Raw genomic sequence first — 21,048 nt, 5'->3', positions numbered from 1 at the left:
GTACGAGGTAATTTACTGAAGGAAAATAATCCCAACTTAGAAGTGGGTGGCTCTGTGTTAGTCATTAGATGGGCTTGAATTTGTGTTGGCTTCCTAGAGGGTCCAAAATTAACCGGCTCAAATGAAAAGCCCTCTTTTATTCAGCAAGTTCATATCCATTGAAAAGAAAATGATTACAAATATTTGGACATGCATTTGTCAGTGATTAGTTTGGCTTGGTGTTCTGTAGATTTGGACCTGATTCCTACAGTGTCTTTGTCCCTAAGCATTGTAAAGGGGTACTTAGATACATAATGAGCTTGGATTTTCAGAATTAGAGGGAAATGTCTTGTGTTCTCTGGATCAGCTAGGAAAACATCGTGCTTGCAATGGGATGTGTTGCATGAAAAGTCAAACTACCGTATCTATGAATTTGAGAGTCTCGGACTGATTGTCTAACCTCATTAATTTAAATTATTTTTCAACTATCCATGTAGGAAATTATTGAAGATGGAGAAAGCTCTGAAGTTAAAGCTGTCTTAAATGATGAACGGTATAAATCCTTCAAAGTAAGTTATTTTACATATATTTACCTATGATGGCTTTTCAGTTCATCATATAACTTATCCTGGGTGGTCTAGGAGGCAGGTGCCTAAATAAATATGAGTTCCCAAGCTTATTGCTGTGCTACCAGGAGATACAAATCACCTTACCTTCCAGGAGGCTGTTACTCTTGGGTACAAATATCATGGGGACTCACGGGCCATGGGGTCATATCAAGCCTGCTCATAAAAAGCATACTGTGTCTGGAATGATCCTCACTGCATCCTCTATTTGAAGCAGGGTTTTTTATCTCACAATTTACCTTACCTTAGAGTTGCAGGTAAGGAGTTCTGGTGGTGCAGGGGTTCAGGTGTTTGGATGCTAACCAAAAGGTCAGTGGTTCAAACCCACCAGCCACCCTGCAGAAGAAACTGTAAGACTCAGACTGCCTGATTCTGTAAAGATTTACAGAAGAATCAGACTGCCTAATTCTGTAAAGATTTACAGCCTTGGAAACCCCATGGGGATTTCCCCAGAAGTGTTATGCACAGGCCTAAAATGTGGTCTTGGATAGGAGCCCAGGTTTGCTGTATGGATAGACCAAGGTTGGAGTCTGGATTCTATCTCTTGCCAGCTGTGTGGTGATGGAGGACCGGTGTCACCCCCATGAGCACTCCTCCTTAAAAAGTGAGAGTAAATATTCAGAGCATGATTATACGTAAAAGACTGTTGCAAAGTGATGTGTCCAACAGGGGGAACTACCATACTTATTGGCAGACACTAGAGGCAATCCTACAATCATATTAGGAGTTGACAAGCCATATGCAGACGCCAGAACCTGGTTCCTCAGCTCTGTTTTGCTTAGTAATACTGTGGTGGTTATGTTTGTGTGTCACCTTGGCCAGGCCTGGTTGAGTGGCTACACAGCTGGTGGCAGTTATTCCCCATGATGAGACTGGCAATCAACTCCATGGTGGGATCTACCATAAGCAGCTGAGTATCTGCCTTAGGGATGTGGTCCACTTCCTGTATATAAGGAGAAGACTTGGGGATAGTCTCCAGCTTATGGCACGCTTGAATCCTGCATGCAGCCATGTCAGTGTTCAGCAGCTGTCATGTTCTACTGACCTTGGGACTTTCAATGGACTTAAATTAATGGTCTGCTGTGTGGTTTGGTAACATCGGGACTGTGCCTTTTTATTTGTCAGCTTTGGATTTATCAGTCTTAGCAGCCAGCAGCTGTCTGAGTGAAGAAAAGCTGCTAGCTCCAATGGGCCAGGAACAGGAGGCAGAGCTGATGTTCAAGGCTGAGGGGCTTTCACCCAGCCCCTAGAGCCTGGCACTTTTAACACGGACTTAAAGCCTCCAAAGTGTAAGAGGATAAACTCCTGTTTGTTAAGGCCATCCCATTTGTGGTATATTCTTGTCAGAGCGAACTAGGTAACCAGAACAAATACCATTTGTCAGGAAAGGATTCTGAAACAAAACGTCCTCAGTAAACTACTATCACCCACCTACTTGTCATATCCAGGATAATTTGGGCCAGAGATCTGCTTATACACTTTCTGAGTCCCTTGAGACCTTGAAAAGTACCACTTCATTGTCATAATGATTATATTAGAAACTAATGGCGTGCCATTTCCTCCATTTTAGCTCTTCACTTCTGTATTTGGAGTGGGATTAAAGACATCTGAGAAATGGTTCAGGATGGGTTTCCGAACTCTGAGTAAAATAAGAACTGACAACACCCTGAAATTTACACAAATGCAGAAAGCAGGTAAATTGTCTCTCCTGAAAAATCTCACGTGGTTGCTACCAGCTGGCCAGGTTGTAGTGCTGATCCAATAAGTCAGCTGCACTTTGACTCCAATCTGGGTGAGCTAGGATACTTTATGGCTTTCTTTGATGTTTTGGGGCTTGCGGTGAAATTACAGACTTATACTCTAAAAGCAAAGAGTTTATTGAAGGATTAACATTTTGTGAAATGGGGAAACACACAAGCACTCAGATAAGATGCTGCACTGTCTTCCAAATTGCAAAGAGAGAGAAGCTTTTACCAGGTGAAACAAACAAAGGCAGGTACAGGGCAGGGGGGAAGCATGGCAAAAAGTACAGGGGTTTGTTTAACTATCATCTTAAACATTTAGAAACAGCAAGTTTGCTTGTTACATCCTGAGATTTGTTTAACAAGGCAGTCTATCAGGAATGAGTTGAGTCACAGCTCTGTTTGCCTCTTGCTTTAAAGTAACAGGCTTATGACTTTACCTAGCTATGAGTTTACAGAATTAGCAGAAATGGAGCAGAAGATTTCAGTGAGTGAAAATTAAGCTTGATTAAGACTTGGTTGATTGACATTTACTTCATCTTGATTACAGACTTATGAAATAGCTATAGTCTTCGTCTTAATATTGTCATTCTAATCCTATTTCCTAATCTCCAGGGACAAGAAAGCAAGGCATTCTTTTAAGACCAAACAGTAAACATTCTTAACAGACACTTTCAATATGCAATTTCTCATCCAAGCTAGAAATCCTATTTCTTGCTCCATTTGTGTTATAAGCAGTTAAACTCAAAAGGCTGAATTTTCTCTTTAGAACAGTAGAAGTAAAGATTTCAATTTAATTCAGGCTAGATTTTTAATTTAGGCCTGAAATCACCATTTCAGCCAGGCCAGAAATTCAGTTTTAAACTTAAAAGTCCATTTACATGATTAGGACCTCTGGTGGCATAGTGTTTAAGGCATTTGACTACTAACCAGAAGGCTGGTGGTTCAAATCCACCAGCCACTCCTCAGAAGGAAGACAAGGCAATCTTCTTCTGTAGAGATACTGCCTAAGAAACCCAAGGAGGGCTCTCTATGAGTCAGAACCAACTAGATGGCAGTGAGTTTGGTTTGGGGTTTATACAGATGATTACAAACACAAAATTTCAGAATCAGACAAACCTGGCTTCAAATCCTGCCCCAGCACTTTCTAGAACTGTGACTGTGAGCAAGTTAAAGTCTTTGAGCCTTAGTTACCTCATCTATGAAAGGGAGATTGTATTGAGGAATAAATCAGATACAGGAAGTTCCTGGTTATCTCAGTGTCTGAGAGCTGTTCCTCAGTGTGTCTTTAAAAGTCTGTAGGTAAGTCAGAACAGGTGCATACAATTCTTATTTAGCCTTACTTTAGTGTAAGAAATGTGGTGGTTAAGGTATTTGGCTGCTAACCAAAAGGTCAGTGGCTTAAACCCACCAGCTTCTCCATGGAAGAAAGATGAGGCAGTTTGTTTCCATAAAGCCTCGGAAACCTAATGAGTGTCTCAATGAGTCAGAATTGACTCGATAGCAGTGAGCTTTTGGTTTGGTTTTAGTACAAGAAAAGGATTGAAGGATTTTTAATCATTTAAAAGCTGCACATGCAGCAAGTGAAGGTGATGGTGATGAAGAATGTGTTGCAAGTAGAAGTTGATTCAATAGTTTCAAAGTCAGGGTAAATTTACATAACATTAAAGGGCACGTACAAGTTGTCTGTAAGTCAGACATTCATAACCAAAGGACTGCCTGTGCTGCAGGAAAGCCCTTAGCACTCTGCCTGCACAGAGCAAAGATAATCTGCATGGTGCTGATGTCCAGCCGTCACGTTCGGTTGTACTCTTGATCTGGTTCTTATCGAATGACTCCTCTAGACATTGGGTCCTGGTTGTCTCCTGTGGTAGCAGATATGGGTGAGAAGTCAAGAACAGAAAGTTAACATGGAGGATGGAAGAATAAAGAATACTCGAACAAACTAGAGTTGTTGCTTGGCATAAATGTGAATACACTTTGTTGTTGTTGTTGTTGTTATGTGCCGTCGAGTTGGCTTGACTCATAGCGACCCCTCCTTGGGTTTCCAAGGCAGTATCACTACGGAAGTAGATTGCCTTATCTTCCTTCTGAGAAGTGGCTGGTGGGTTTGAACCGCCAGCCTTCTGGTTAGCAGTCAAGTGCCTTAGGTACTACAGTACCAGAGCTCCTAACTGGATACACTTTAGAGATGGAAAAACACCAAGAAAACATAAAGCAAATGATCAAATCTAGACATGGTGTTGAACTACCTGACCATGTCTGTTTAGCCTGAGAAGAGAAGTCTGTGGTGAGACATGAAACTGGTTTAGCTACTTAAAGCCCTGGCAGGGCCTCTTAGACTTGAAGGTCACTTCTATTTTATGAGGGTCCTAGTGTATTTTTTTAAGTGTGAATTTGCAGCATTATTCACAATAGTCAAAATGTGAAAACAATCGAAGTATCCATTAACACATGAACAGATAAAGAAAATGTGGTATAGCCATACAATGGGATATTGTTGTTGTTAGGTCACTTCTAGTCAGTTCTGAATCAAAGTGACCCCATATGACAGAGTAGATCCTGTCTCACAGGGTTTGCTTGGCAGTAATCCTTATGGAAAGAGATCTCCAGGTCTTTTACCTGCTGAGCTCTGAGTGGATTCGAACCTCCAACATTTCAGTTAGCAGCTGAGCAGTTCACTATAGTGCCACCAGGGCTCCTTAATGGAATATTATTCAGTCATAAGAAAGCTTTCTTATACATGTTCTGATACATACTATAACACAGGTGAATCTTCAAAACATTATGTTGAGTGAAGTAAACCATTGTGAATAATGCTGCTATGAACATGGGTATATACAAACGGTTGCTTTGCAATACAATATAAGTGTGATTCAAAATAGAGTCACGATCGGTCTTGAGGTCAATGGCATCTAGATTACAGGGATTGATAAAGTCACCAGAATTTTTTTGTGATGTGAAAGTAAGGGATTGTTGTAGGAAATCTCCTACAAGAGGACACCAAACAACAACAACAACAACAGAAGCCCAGCTATCTTCTGTTTAAATGACCCCAAAATGAAGCAACTATAGAGGAGGCAAATAAAATCTCGGTGGGTCACATCAGTGATAGTACAGAAGACTCCTATGTATCGTTTGTAAAGGGCTAACCTCTGAAAGATCATTCATGAGCTTTATATTATACCACATAGGAAACAAAAGAGTGCGAGAAAAAAAGACCCAGTTTTATATTATGGGCTCTGAAAGTGCACAATTAATAAGGGCCATTTCTACTAGCTTTAGAGATGGCATTAAAATAAATTCACATACGTGTTAAGCATAAATATCAAGTAAATGGCTTAGGATCAGATTAAGGACTCCCAATACTCAGAAATTGGGAGGCAATGTGATGTTTCACTGAGATGACACTCTTATTAGATGACACCAAGTGCTGTCAGGATCTAAGGAGCTTCCATTTCCTCAGCTTTGTAAACTGGATTTTTTCCCTTCCTACTGTGCTTTCCCAACCCAGTGAATGAAGCAGGTGTCATTCATGTAAGCAGTCAGTGATAGCTATCAGACTGTTTAATGAGGTTATTTCATGTAGAACTCAAAGGATGCCTTCCCATCATACTTGTAGTCCAAAACACTGGTTTATGCATCTCTTGTAGCCGCACTACGGTTAATGGAATTGTCAATGGGAATAGATTAGAATACAGCAAAAGGTAAGCTAATTGAACAGATTGCAAGTACGAGCCACAGGTTGGATGGAAAACTTGATTTGGTATGACTTATAATTACACTGGATTGCAGTTTCATGAGGCTTGGACACTGGTCATGCCATGTTGGTCTTGAAAAGTCAAATTTCGACAGACAGCACAAACATAACATTATGCAGTATGATAAGTCTCTTGTAAAAAGCTAAGCTCCCCAGACCAAAAACAATTGTCATTTAAGTTGTTTCCACCTGGTCAACAAATTATCATATGACCTCCCTATTCCTTTCATTTCTGATATCTGCACATCTTCTTAAAGAAGCGATAACCATGCCTTTGTTTCCCTAATTGCACATACCTCACTGAATAAGTTTTATGGCTGCCAAGTAAGTTGTACTTTGAGTATCAGTCATGATAGCAATTTCTGTGTAAAAGAGCCTGAAGGGAACACTGCTTTTTTTAATCAAAATTCCAAAAATGATCATGTTGCAATAAAAATTTTAGCTTTATACAAGAAAGAAAAAGAAAAGACCCTTTTTAGGACTTATAAAAAGGGAAAAAGCTGTGCTACAAAGCTTGTGGTTTGGTATTGGACACATGTTTTTAGGTGGATGAACACTTTTCTCTTGGTCTGGCCAACGTCCTCTTGACACTATTCTCACTTAAATCTCTAAGTGAGCCTGGAAAGTTTGAATTTGAGAACTGTGCACATGGTGTTCAAGCCAAACAGCCTCCCTGTCCTCTCCCTCCCAGAAGCCTGCTGGTGAGATAGGAAGGACCAATAGATATATTCCATGTCATTCTCAAGAACTGAATCAGGGCTAGTGACAGATGAAACTCCAAGGAAGTAGACTTAAGCTCACCAAAAGAAAGAACAGCCTAAACAGAGTTTACAGTTAGCAAATGGGCTGCCTTCAGAAAAAATCAAGTCCCCAGTTACTAGAAAGATTCAAGCAGAGTTTGAATTATCCTCTTTTGGGGATCCTACCTAAGAGCAGTGGCTCTTATTGAAGAATAAAAGCTTATAATTCTCCCTGAAAATCCTTGGCCCTAAGGCCCTATGGCCATAGAACTCCAGTAGTACAGTGGTTAAAGCATTTGGTTACTGTGGTATTTAAGTTTGTGTGTCAACGTGGCTGGGCCTGGTTGAGTGGCTGGGCAGCTGAATGTAGTATTCCTCAGGATGAGACTGGTAATTAACTCCACAGTGGAATCTACTGTGAACAGCTGAGTAGCTGCCTTAGGGGTGTGATCTGCTTCCTTCTTATAGGAGAAGGCTTGGGGAACAGTCTCTAGCTTATGGCACCTTGAACCTTGCATGTAGTCATGTTGTTGTTCTGCAGCCTGCCGTACTCTGCTGACCTTGGGACTTTCAATGGACTTAAATTCATGGCCTGCTGTGTAGTTTTGTAACATTGGGACTGTGCCATTTCATTTGTTCACCTTGGGCTTGTTAGCCTCAGCAGCTAGTAGCTGCCTGAGTGAAGAGATGACTCTAGCTACAGTGGGGCAGGAGCAAGAGGCAGAGCTGAAGCCCAAGGTCGAGGGGTTTTCACACAGTCCCTAGAGCCTGGCACTTGGAACTCAGACTTCTAGCCTCCCAAACTAAGAGAATAAACTCCTGTTTGCTAAGGCCATCCCATTTGTGGTATATTCTTGTCAGAGTGACACTAGGTAACTAGAAAAATTACTAACCCAAAGTTAGTAGTTCAAATCCACCAGCTGCTCCACAGAAAAAAGGTGAGGCAGTCTGCATCTGTAAAGATTTACAACCTGGAAAACCCTATTGGGCAGTTCTACTTGATCCTATAGCGTTGCTATGAATCAGAATTGACTTGATGGCAGTAGGTTTGGTCTTGTTTTTCAGGACCTAAGAATGTCCCCACATCCCTGATCACCTCCCTTCCAATGATTCATCTCAAGTATTGGAGATATGAACCCCTATCACTTTCCAACCCTAAGCCTTCCCATCCCAAATCTTTATGTATTATCTTTTTTAAATAATAGAAAACAGTATTATATTTTTTAAATAATAGAAAACAGGTTTTTGATCAAAAAGTCTGTTTCTACAGTTGGGAAATCAGGTGTTTTTTTAATTTTTTAAATTTTTATTGTGATTTGAGTAAAAGTTTACAAAGCAAATTCATTTTCCACACAGCAGTTCATACACATTTTGTTTCATGGCATTGGCTGCAATTCCTCACAATGTAACAGCTCTCCTCCCACTTTCTCCCTGTAGTTACCTCTTCCTTGTGTCCTTCATGCCTTCTGTTCTCCCACAATTGATCGCTCCAAGGAGTGTATCTCTACCTGATGTAAATGTTCACCCCATATGCTTATCTATTGTTTGGCTGGAAGCCACAGGAGTGAGTTCAGTTCCAGACCTGAAGGGTAACTAGGCCTTAAGGGTCTCACCAGGCTCTATAAGACCAGTAAACCTTGTATTTTTTCTTTCTTTTTTATGATTTTGAGTTTTGTTCCACATTGTTCTCCCATTCTATCTAGGATCTCCTGCACTGATCCCTTTCCGAGTGGTTGACAGTGGTAGCCAGTCACCATCTAGTTTTTCTGGTCTCATGGTCACATGGTCTACTAGTCCCTGGAACTAATTGTTTTCATGTATCTTTATTTTCTTTATTCTTATTTTCTCTGGATGAGGAGAGACCCTTTGTTGCATCTAGATGGCTGCTTGCTAGCTTTTAAGATCCTAGTCGCTACTCACCAAAGTAAGAGGTGGAACAGTGTTTTGTGTAGTATGTTATGCCAGTTGAGCTTGATGTCCCCTGCAACCGTGGTCCCAAGCCCACAAGTCCAACTACTCACTCCCTCAGGGTGGGTGGGTGCAGCCAAGAAGTTATCATAACTTTTCCCCTTGTGTTCTGGTTCCCTAGTGCCACTCTGACAAGAATATACCACAAATGGGATGGCCTTAACAGACAGGAGTTTATTCTCTTACAGTTCAGGAGGCTAGAAGTCTGAGTTCCAAGTGCCAGGCTCTAGGGGCTGTGTGAAAGCCCCTCGACCTTGGGCTTCAGCTCTACCTCTTGCTCCTGGCCCACTGTAGCTAGAGGCATCTCTTCACTCAGGCAGCTACTAGCTGCTGAGGCTAACAAGCCCAAGGTCAACAAATGAAATGGCCAGTCCCAATAATACCAAACTATATGGCAGCCGTAATTTAAGTCTATTGAAAGTCCCAAGGTTGGCAGAGCATTATTCTGTTTCTATGGAAACAAAACTTGACATTAATACTTGTGGTCATGTTAGCTCTATCTGGGCCGCAGAATTCCCAACCAATGAAGGCTAATTATTTCACTCTCTCCATTGACCTGTTGACTGGCCTCTCAGGATTCCTCTACTATGAAGACCTTGTTAGCTGTGTGACCAGGGCAGAAGCAGATGCAGTCAATGTGCTGGTTAAAGAAGCCGTGAGGGCATTTCTGCCAGATGCCTTTGTTACCATGACAGGAGGGTTCCGGAGGTAAGTAATGAAGATTGCTTTTGCCTCCTTGGTATAATCCCTTCAGTGGCTCCCATTGCCTACCCACTTTTGAACATTGCACAAAAAGCCTTTTGTGATCTGGCACCTACCTCTCTCTGCAGCGACGTTTTCTGCCCCTCCATGTTTCATTTCAGCAACCCACACAGGGCTGTTTCTTGCCTCTGTGACTTTGTTTAGTCAAGCCTTTCTGGTTGTAGTGCCTTTCCTCATATTGTTACCTGGCAACCTTCTGATCCTCTACAACTCAATTCAGACATCATCTCCTCCAGGAAGCCCTTCTTGACTCCCTCTTCCTCTATGTGGGTCAGGCATGTCTCTTCCATGTTCCCTTGACCACTATCAATCACTTGTTAAACAGCATGATTGTTTTGTTTGTATGTATGTTTCACCCATGAAACTTTTAAAGCTTAGTGTTTATTGTGAGTCAGCTCAGTGCTCAGGGCCTAACACAAAGAAGATGGTCAAGAGAAGTTGATTGAGTCAATGAATGAATGAATGAGCTCTTAGCACAGATAATGTGTAGTTGTTGGATACTGAAACCTCCAATTCACAAAAGGATCCCTTCCCTGCCATCCCTCCTGCCACTCTCCCTCTGACCCTCTGACTAGCTGGCTGTTGGCTGCCTGGCAAGCCACGTTCTGAGGCTAGGCAGGAATTGGGAGAAGAAGATGGAATCTAAGAAAATGCCCTTCATCTGTGTTATCATTTCAAGAGTTCAGCATTGGATGTCATAGTTCTTGGTTTGCTTTTTTGTCATGTTTCTCTCTCTCTCTATAGAAGAATTATTCTTCTTTGTCATTTTCTCCTCATGTATATAATTGTATATGTACTATATATGAATTTTTTCCTGTGTTATAAACTTATTTTGCATTGAATAGAGTTAGTTTAAAATAGGTATAGGATATATATTTTTTTAAATTTTATGTTGTAACCTTAAGCATAGGGCATAGAAACAAAGCTGCTTTTTTTTTTTTTTTTAATTGAGAGCTAAAAATCTAATTTATTTCCACTTTATTCTATTTTTTAATCAGAGGTAAGAAGGTTGGGCATGATGTAGATTTTTTAATTACCAGCCCAGGATCAACAGAGGAAGAAGAGCAACAAGTTTTACACAAAGTGACAAAGTTATGGGAAAAGGAGGTAAGAAGGAAGATAAAAATAGATGCTTAAAAACTCACATATTATATAAACACTATTGAAGTTTGCACATTATCCACCTCCTGTGTAATGACCTGTAATCAATTCTTAATTATTTGTAACAGTTTATACAATGCCACATGAGGAGCAATGAGACCTATCTGCTTCACTCCATGTGCATGTTATAAATATGTATCTTGCCTACACTTATCTCATACCAGGGAGTCTAGGGCAGTGAGGTGTCTTGTGTTTGACATGCAGAGGCATTAAAGCACCCAAACACTACAGAATACATGATAACACACCCCAAAAACTGAAATTATTTGGGGATTATTTGTTCTTACAGTTACCATTCATGTTTAAGAGTTAATTTTATGTTTAAGCCCACATCTGCCCAACGCCCTGAAAACCTCTCACCCTTGGGTAGATAAATTGGATGCCAGCAAGCATTACTGAAGTTAGAATCATGCTTAACTTTCTGAGCTGAAACATGAGTCACTTAATTTATCTCACCATCTCCAAGGCAGGCAGAGTAACAACCTCTCATGAGAAAAAAATATCCCAAAATGTTACCTAGAGGTAGCAAGTCATCTGTCCAGAAGTGGCCTAGAGACTCTAGCTACTACCGTTTGGGCCAATTAAACCCAGTCATCAGGATAATATAAAGGGATGCGTTGACTCAAAGCAACATCACAGAAGCAGCTTGGCTTTTTGTTATGGGCTGGTTGCTTGGCTTTAAAATACATGTGGAGAGGGGCAGAGTGCTGGTGATTCAGAAGAGGGAGGGATCTTTTGCAGCTTTGCCATTGGATGGCTTTGACTCAGCCCCACTAATGGCTGCAAAGAGAGCCACTTCCTTAGCTTCCTATCCTAGTATTGCCAGACGGACCTAATGCAAGCACAAAAACACTCCCAGTTCTGCTCAACTGTGTAAAGATTTCATTAACAGCTTTTGTTAGGAGCCCAATATAGGATCATGAACGTCTTCTTGGGGGACCCATGCTGATGTCTTCCTGTTTTTTTCAGGGATTACTTTTATACTGTGACCTTATTGAGTCTACATTTGAAAAGTTCAAGTTGCCTAGCAGGAAGGTGGATGCTTTAGATCATTTCCAAAAATGCTTTCTGATTTTAAAATTGAACCATCAAAGGGTAGACAGCTGTAAGTCCAACCAGCTACAAGGCAAGACCTGGAAGGCCATCCGTGTGGACCTGGTCATGTGCCCCTATGAGTGCCGAGCCTATGCCCTGCTGGGCTGGACTGGATCCCGGGTAAGCACTACAAAGATCAACCAGACCATATTAGTTTTCCAAAAGGCATCAGCTGTGTCTACCCGAGCCCAGGGGAGAGACAATGTCAGTGGGGGTGGGGTGGCAGGGGAAGAGGCAATGCCCACTAGGATCATGGGAAATGGCATTATGAGAACATCACCTTTACAAAATTTCAGTATGCGAGGATGTTAGAGCTGGAAGGCAAGGGACCTTAGTCATTCATTACCCATCCTCTCGTTTGACCAAGCATGATTCAGAGAGGCTGAGTGACTTGCCAAGAGACACACAGCCATGTAGAGACAACATGCAGGCTAGACTCTTGGTCCCCTGACTCCTCATCCTCTTTTAACAATATATATATTGCATATATATATATGTTTAAATTTAATAAAAAGCTATCATCTATCCTGCATTTGCTCTCGATCAGGTATTGTTCTGAAAATTTCACATATTTTAAAAAATAATACTCACTCATTCATTCAGCAAATATTTGCCATACATCTTCTATGTGCTGAGGCACTATTTGAGGTCATGGGGGTGTATGGTTATGAACAAAACATCTGTATCTCTTCCTATGAAACTTAGGTTCTAATGTGTGCATGCAAGGGACAGGGGAGAGGAGAGAGGGTTGGGGAGTGGGGAACTTGGTGGTTGCATAGACAAAAAATAAACAAGAAAACAAACAGGATAATTCCAGAATGTGGTGAGTATCCTGAGAAGTGACCAGCAGCATCTGGGGGCTCTTTAGGAGAGAGCAGTAGGTGAAGCACTCTCTGGCCAACCTCTGAGCAGAGTTAGAAATAAAGAGGCAGCATCATGCCCTGACTGGGGAAAACATTCCAGTCGGAGGGACTAGTAACCCTGAAGGCTGAAGGCTGGAGCATGTTAGTTCATCTGAGGGAGTCAAAAGACCTGAGTGACTACAAGGGGATAGTGGGGGAGGCGAGGCTGGAGAAGTAGATGGGGCCAGATTGGCTAGATCTGTAGGCCATGTTTGGATTTTATTCCAAGAATGATGGAACATGGAGGTGGTATGACCTGTTTGCCCTTTTGTAAAAGAATTGCATGGTTGCTATGTTGATAATGGACTGGGGGAGGCAGAGGGGCAGGGGTAGAGGTCGAGAGACCACTTAGGAGGCTCTGACAGTAGTAGGATTATAGGGCGGCCAATTGAGCAGGAAGAAGCAGTCTTTTAGGGACTCATTTTGGAAATGGAGCTAACAGGGCTTGCTGATGGATTGTTGTTGTTGTTGTTGTTGTTGTTTTGCCGTCGAGTCAGCCCCGACTCATAGCGACCCCTCCTTGGGTTTCCGAGGCAGTATCACTACGGAAGTAGGATTGCCCAACCTTCCTTCCGAGGAGTGGCTGGTGGGTTTGAACCGCCAGCCTTCTGGTTAGCAGGCAAGTGGATTAGATGTAGGAAGTAAGGGAGAGAGGAGATCCAGGATGCCTCTACTGAGAGATTGTTAAACCTATTTGATAAATGAGGCAGCCAAAGTGCCCCAGGCAGGCATAGTACTAGAAATCAGGCCTGTCAGTTGTCCAAACACTGAAAAGAGGGAGTGTGGTAGTTAAGGTTATATGTCAACTTGGCTGGGCCTAGTTTAGAGTGGCTGGGCAGCTGGATGTAGTTACTCTTCATGATGAGACTGGTAATCAACTCTATGGCGGAATCTACTAGAGCTGCTGAGTAGCTGTCTTAGGGATGTGGTCTGCTTCCAGATATAAGCAGCAGCTTTGAGAAAATTCTGCAGCTCTTTGATGCACTTGGACCTGCATGTAGCCAAGTCTTCATTCAGCAGCCTGCCATTTGGGACTGTCTCTGGACTTGAGCTATGGCCTGCCATCTTGTTTGGTAGTCTTGGGACCGTGCCATTTTATTTGTTGACCCTGGGTTTGTCAGCCTCAACAGCCAACATCTGCCTGAGTGAAGAGACGTCTCCAGCTCCAGTGAGCCAGGAGCAAGAGGCAGAGCTGAAGCACAAGGTCAAGGGACTTCACCCAGCCCTAGAACTTGGCACATGGAACCCAGACTTCTAGCCTCCTAAACTGTAAGAGAATAAATCCCCGTTTGTTAAGACCACACACTTGTGGTATTTCCTGTTAGAACAGCACTGGAGAACCAAAACAAGGGGGAAATCAGCTGCTACTTGGACATAGGGAAGCTCTCAAAGAGGAGAGAGCTGGCAGAGCCTGGACAGTGAGCATGGCAGGGAATGATCATGAATATGAAACAGAGGCAAGTATGAAAACACTTGTCTACCACCTTCACCCCGTCTCCCACCCCGTACCCCTGCTGCAAAGGGCTGGACTGTACCCCAAGTAGGCACAGAAGTTCCTGGCTGGCCAAAAGGGGAGCTAAAAGACAAGAGGGCACATGGGGAACTTCTCCTTACCTGTGGCCAGTTTCTCTTCAACCTCCATTCTGAGATCCAGAACCAGTTATGAAGCAGCTTGGCCCATGGTGCAGGTCAGAGGCCAAGTGTGCAGGCGTTGGGACAGGCATCCGTAATAAAAAAAGAAAAAGAAAAGAAAAGCCCAACCACGGTGACTGAGTGGAGGAGAGCCTTCCTGTACTTTTGTGTGCTGGGGAACATAGAAGTGCTGAAGGAAGCACCCTGAGTACATCTTATGAATCCAACCCTGAAGCTATTGGCTCAGAGAATTAATGAAATCTCATTAAAAGAACCTTGCTGGAGGATTTGCTGTGTCTGTAAGTGTGGCCTGAATTAAAGGAGCATTCTTGCTCCCAAAAGGGAAGGTCCTGTCAGACTACCATGACATGGCTTCAGCCAAGAGCCTGGGAGGGCCAAAGAATTTACTCCTTTCTTTCATCCATAGCCCTGACCCTAATAGGTGCCTGACCTAAGGATTGATGTAGACAAAAGCCAGAGAATAATTAAAAAAAAAAAAAAAATGGCTGCAGATGAGAAGCACTACTGGGTGGAGGCTGGGAATCTCTGTACCATTAGGTTCAAGAATGATGACCCCTAGATCTCTCCTGGGGACAATTTTTAAAGCAAAAGTGGTAGAGACTGTAAGTTAGAGAAAAGACTAGGTAAAGTAGAGAAAAGATTGGATTTTCTTTTTACCTTATCAATCTCATCTCACTCACTGCTGTTGAGTCACACCTGATCATACCAACCTCTCCTTGGGTTTCCAAGGTGGTATCTCTACAGAAGTAGATTTATTTCCCAGTCTTCCTTCCAAGGAGTGGCTGGTGGGTTTGAACTACCAGCCTTCTGGTTAGTAGTCAAATGCCTTCTCTTTCCCCCTTTTGGGATTTGGAAACATTCATACACTCAACAAACATTTGTTTGAACACTTACTGTGCCCTTAGCATTGTGCAGAGAGCTCTGGTGGTGTAGTGCCTAAGGCATTTGACTGCTAAGTAGGAGGCTTTTTTTTGGTTTAGCATTGTGCAAAGAGCAGGTTGAGAGGAAAGCAAGCAAACATGAGTTCTGTCATCATAGAGCTTTGCCCTGGGGGATAATACCACTTTGTGACTGTTTAGTAGAGATAGATATTTACTGTAAGGACTTAGATTTCTCTAAATACATAATAAAGAGCCCTGGTGGTGTAGCGGTTAAGTGCTTGGCTGTTAACTGAAAAGTCAGAAATTCAAACCCACCAGTGGCTCCAGGGGAGAAAAGACCTGGCAGTGTGCTCATGTAAAGATTTCAGCCTAACTAACCTTTTGGGGAAGTTCTACCATGTCCTATAGGGTTGGTATGAGTTGGAATCACCTTGATGGTATACAACAACACAAACACATAATACTGAAGACATTCTGGACTTGATAGCAATTTATTTTAATTTATCTCTTGTCCAGCAATTTGAGAGGGACCTCCGGCGCTACGCTACACACGAGCGGAAGATGATGCTGGATAACCATGCCCTGTATGACAAGACCAAGGTAGATTTTTTCTCCTTTGACCCTCATCCCTAAGGCTGGCTCTCTGAGCACTTTCCTGACCTGATTTTAGTGTCCAGGTACAGTTTCCTTTGCCATGAGTATCCTGTTCTCACAGATTACAGTTGAGGCCTGCTGGAAAGATCTTAGGAGGCACACAGTCTCCAGCTGACCCACAGTGCACCTCTGGGGCTTTTGGTTCAATGGTGATGAAGTAGTTGGGTTTTCAGAACCATTCTAGCAGTAGATGCATATTGAGTTTGATGTCCTTGGTGTTTGCAATGAGTAACTACAGAAAACCAAAGATCCCCCTAAGTCACACATACCTCTCTAGTACCCTTTAAATGCAGTGGGCGGTAGCATCTTGAGTAATCACTTTTGTCATTAATGTGTGTCTACTGCAAGAATAAAGAATAAAGAACAACAAAGCTGCCCTGAAATGGAGATGGACAGTCGTTAGACACACTAGCCTTGCAGAGGTCATGATGCAAGTTCATGCTTCAGCAAAATGATAAATTACATACAAATTATGAAGAGTTAAATATTCAACTGTTTATATCCACAAGCGCCGAGGACCGATCATTCTAACAGTGGTTAAAGACACTAAACCAGCCTCCAAGGGGAAAAGAGATAGACAAGAACTTGAAGCAATGGTGCTTACCCTCTAGGAGCTAATAGTCTAAATAACTATGACGAAAGAAGAGCATTTAGCTTACTGTAGCATCCAGGGTTAACACTGGCTTCAAAGATGACTGCATCCAAGTGCAGAAGTAGACTTTCCTCAGTGCTGGTTTCATGCTCAGGCTGGGTGAGTTCCATCCTCCTAACTTATTTCCTACAAAGAGGATGAGCTTCTTCCCTAACAGTTCCAGCAAGAATCCTAGCTGATGTTCATTGGCCAGGCCTGGGTCATTTGTCTTCACTTGGAGCCCAGGGTGGGTTGTTCCTCATCTGAACATCATAAACTGAGAATAAGGAGGGATGGTTTCTCTAAAAAAAACTTGAGGTGCTGCTGCCAGTTGACGGCCATTGATGCTGGCAGGAAAGGCTCCAATGTTGAGTGTGTAAGTGAAGGTATACTCACCAAACTCACTACCATCGAGTTGGGTCTGACTCATAGTGATCCCTCCTTGGGGTTCTGAGGCGGTATCACTATAGAAGTAGATTCCCCAACCTTCCTTCTGAGGAGTGGCTGGTGGGTTTGAACACCACCAGCCTTCTGGTTAGCAGTCATATGCCTTAGGCACTAAGCCATATACTCATGTAATTAAAAAAATTAGGAACACTTACAAATTAACACATCATAAATAGTTTAGCATAAGCAAGTGCCTATGTAAGTGAGCTATAAGCAAGAGGGATGGAGAAGTGGTGGTTGGTCTTAAAGAGATTATGGGGTGGGAGGCTAGGGCAGGGGCAGAAGTGCAAGACTGGGAGGAGAACCTAACATACAAATATCCTATAATTACTATAGTAGCAGTTCTCAATTCTGGCTGCACATTATAATTACTCAGTGTGTTTTTAAGTAGACTGATGCCAAGATCTCTTGTCCTGAGATTCTGACTTATTTGGACTGGGATAGACTTAAGCATTGGTTATGAAAACTCCTTCAGGTGGTTCTGACGAACAGCTGTGGTTAAGAATTACAGACCAGGAAAAAACCCAAAAGCCTGTTGCTGAATGTGTAAAGATGTCATGATTTTAGCTTAACTCATTTAGTACTGTATTTTTGGATGGGAAAATACAAAAATCACAGAATTAAGTTGAGATGACTTTTTATACTCAGATAATTAATTATGTTTTGGCAATAAAACTGATAAGAGAGTTTTACAAGTAGTAATTTCACTGTGTCAGCCCTGAGATGCTTAACAGAAATAACTGAATGTACGCATTTCTTCCTGTTATGTTTCCAGAGGATATTTCTTGAAGCAGACAGTGAAGAAGAAATCTTTGCACATCTGGGACTGGAATACATTGAACCATGGGAAAGAAATGCCTAGAGAAAAGTTGCAGACTTTTATACGTTGTGGGTTTGTTTGTTTTTGGCTGTATTTTGCTATATTTTACAATCAAGTTAAATAATTACGCTTCAAATTATAATGAAAAGCTTTCTTAGACAAGTTCAGGATTCTTTAAGTCTTATTGAAATGCAGATTACTACTAGAAATAAGTCATTTTGGAACCATGATAAGGTACCATCTGTAATGGGTTATGCTCTATTGTGTGATTGTTGCTTAGAATTCACGTTGCATTTTTCCATAGAAACAGTATTGTAATTGGTGGCTCATTTCCAAGGAAGCTTAACAAAACCTGTTTTGCCCACAGTGAAAATGAAGTATCGTATATCTCCATTAAAAATAGGAGGAAACAAGATGGTGGAGTCTTTCTTTTCTTCTCTTAAATACTATAAAAGTACTTTTAAGCAAAAATGTAACAAAGTGGAGTAAGAAAAAGTGCAAGACTGGTCTTGAGGAAAACAAGTTGAATTAGAAGATGAGGAGATTCTAGGCCTCTTTTGGAAGACAAGGCTGACTCTTGGCTTTGGCTAAATTCAAAGCCTGTTCCTCCCCCATCACCACAAGCTGTGTCACCAGGTGTCCCCGCATAAGGCCACATGAAGCAATGTGTCCACTGCTTTCCCTTGGCAGGAAGCAGAATCTCTTAAGGCACTGTAGGAACATCTTTAGCTTTCTTTCCATCTTGGAGTCTCTCTCTGGCTCTTAGTAGTCCAGTCTTTTTCAGGAAGATGATCTATCTTCAGGCTCTTCATCCCAGGCTCCCAAGGTATGGGAGGCAGCCCTGGCTGAGACAGCCTTTGGAACTCCTAGGCTCCAGATCAATTCAGGCCTGCTTCTTTCTCCAAAAGTACATCACTCTATGATTTGATGGGACTTGAAAGACCGTCTGTTGCAGCTACTCTGTGTCCTCAATCTGTTGAGGAACTGGAAGGGCCCGTAGCCATCTTTCTCTCATCCCTCTAGCCTCCTTAGGGAGGAGGATATTGGGAGATCCAGAACCCCATACAGAGGTTGATCCCCCAATGAGGATAGGAGGAAGGAGATTCCTTCCTTTCCTGGTGTTGGAACCTAGACATAGGGCATGTGTCAGATAGTTTTGCCAAAAATGCTGCATAACAAACTATTCCAAAACCCTGCAGCCTAAAACAACGTGGAGCTGCATGTTGGCTGACAGCCAGCTGATCTAGGCTGGGCCATGCCCCCACAGCCCTCATCCTCATGTCCCTGGGACCAGTGGGCTAACCTAGGCATATTCTTCCATGATGGCAGCAGAGACACAAGAGCAAGAAAGCCCTACTGGAAATTTCACGTATTTTAAAAAATAATACTCACTCATTCATTCAGCAAATATTTGCCATACATCTTCTATGTGCTGAGACACTATTTGAGGTCACGGGGGTATATGGCTGTCAATATCCCAGTGGTCAAAACACATCACATGCCTCAGCTTCAAGGGATGGAGAATTGTGTCCTGTAGGGAGGACACTGTAAAGTTATATGGTAAAGGGCATGGATGGACCAAGAGATGAAGAATTGGAGTCATTAATGCAAGTTCCTTCAGGGTGTCAAGTGTTTAGTTCCTTTCCATTCTTCTCACTTCCATTAACTGTCTCACTTAATCCTGGTAATTTTTGAAGAGCTGTCCTCCTGGCAAATCTGGGGAGAGGGGGCTTCTGCTCACCAGGAGCACTGAGCTCTGAAAGCAAAGATGGTGGAAGGTTTAAAGAAGAGAAGCCAGAGGGCTGGCTATAGAGGGAAACTTGCCCTAGGGTCTTGGTTTTAAGAGGAAGAAAGACCTTGAAGTGTCCTTCTGTTGCCCAGTCTAGCCTATTGGGACATGTAAGGGGCCATTACATCCCTCACATCACAACTACATTGACTATGTGCTGGAGGCACTCTGTTGTGTGTCTCCTGGGCATCGTCCCATTTAGTCAGCCCAATATGTCAGCCTGATATCCCTGAAGTGAGTGGGACACTTGCTTTACAAAAGAGAGAAAGCTAAGGTTCTCCTTGCCCAAGATCAAGCTAATATGCAACAAAGCTGGGGTTTAACTCCAGGTCTGGGGCTGTCTGAATCCAAATCCAATGTTCATTCCCACTAAGCAGGAACGTTCAAGAGTGAGTCGTTAGCTATGTTCACTAAGTCAATCAACAGACATATCGACAGGTTTGCCTGGGACAGTTCCATGTTATGCCTGCTGTCCGTATATAATTATGAAATCACACATTTTCTGTCTTAAACGTATCTGCTTTGAATGATACATTATATATTTACTTATTGAATCTGTGCTGTGGTATTAAGGATTCAGAAAGGAACCCAATGTGATCCTGTGGGCAGGGAGTTTTAGCAGTTTCTCTTTGCTAAAAAGACAAGGAGGCCACATCATCTGACCTCCTCTAACACCACAAGAGGAAGACAGAATCACCATCAGTAACCCAAGGCCTATTCCTGCCAGGCCAGACATGCTGCCTCCCTCCAGCCCTTTCACTAACCATTCCTCCCAAAGTACCCACCACCTCTCTCCTGGTCTGATAATTCGCTGCAGTGGCCACACAGAACTCACAGATTATGGGGTTTATTAGGGAAGCACCAGGCTACAATTCAAGTTCAGGAAAAATGCTCAGTCTCTCTCCCAGCCCGCTGTCTCTCACAGTCTCTCTCCCAGCAGTGCGTGTCCCTCAGTGTCCCTCTCAACAATGCATGTCTCTTGCATCTCTTTCCCAGCAGCGTGCGTCTCTCAGGGGCACATCCTTCCTCAGCCAGTAGTCAGAGAGAGACTTCTTCTGCCTCTAGGAGGCCTCCTTTTGAGCCTGGCAGAGGGGCCAAACTAACCAATCATAACTCAGAATTCTAAGCACCTGAGAGAGAGCAGGAACCTCCCAGAACATTGCTTTGTGTTGTGCCCAACAGAAATACCCCAGGTGGATTAACTTTTACAATCAGGAGCTCCTCAGCTGCTCACAGCAAATTCTACCACAGAGTTTACAAAGACTTATGGCTAGAAAAGCCACACTAAGTAATTTACTACACCACACTCTTGCTTGGTACATGTTGGGAATTAATGGTCACCCAGGGGGAGTCTTGCAGCTGAGGACAGGAAGCCCCCAACTGACCTTCCCTGAGACAAGAAGTCACATGATCTAGGTGGCTAGGATGAAGCCTGAGG

The 21,048-nt window shown here is 42.7% G+C and overlaps 1 protein-coding gene across 1 annotated transcript in view; it reads left to right on the top strand.

The window, feature by feature from the left end:
* Positions 1-17,863, top strand: part of DNTT (DNA nucleotidylexotransferase) — a 41,092-nt gene extending 23,229 nt beyond the window's left edge. The window contains exons 5-11 of the mRNA XM_007940004.2: positions 477-548; positions 2,176-2,299; positions 9,391-9,523; positions 10,576-10,684; positions 11,708-11,953; positions 15,786-15,869; positions 17,777-17,863. Coding sequence (XP_007938195.2) covers positions 477-548; positions 2,176-2,299; positions 9,391-9,523; positions 10,576-10,684; positions 11,708-11,953; positions 15,786-15,869; positions 17,777-17,863 — 855 coding nt within the window. The remainder of the gene's footprint in view (positions 1-476; positions 549-2,175; positions 2,300-9,390; positions 9,524-10,575; positions 10,685-11,707; positions 11,954-15,785; positions 15,870-17,776) is intronic.
* The last annotated feature ends 3,185 nt before the right edge of the window (positions 17,864-21,048 follow it).

This window comes from Orycteropus afer, unplaced genomic scaffold (assembly GCF_000298275.1).
Source record: "Orycteropus afer afer isolate SDZICR_OR568_19922 unplaced genomic scaffold, OryAfe1.0 scaffold00064, whole genome shotgun sequence".
Classification (NCBI taxonomy): Eukaryota; Metazoa; Chordata; class Mammalia; order Tubulidentata; family Orycteropodidae; genus Orycteropus; species Orycteropus afer.
The sequence above is the reverse complement of the archived record's forward strand: the minus strand, read 5'-3'. Positions and strand labels throughout refer to the sequence as shown.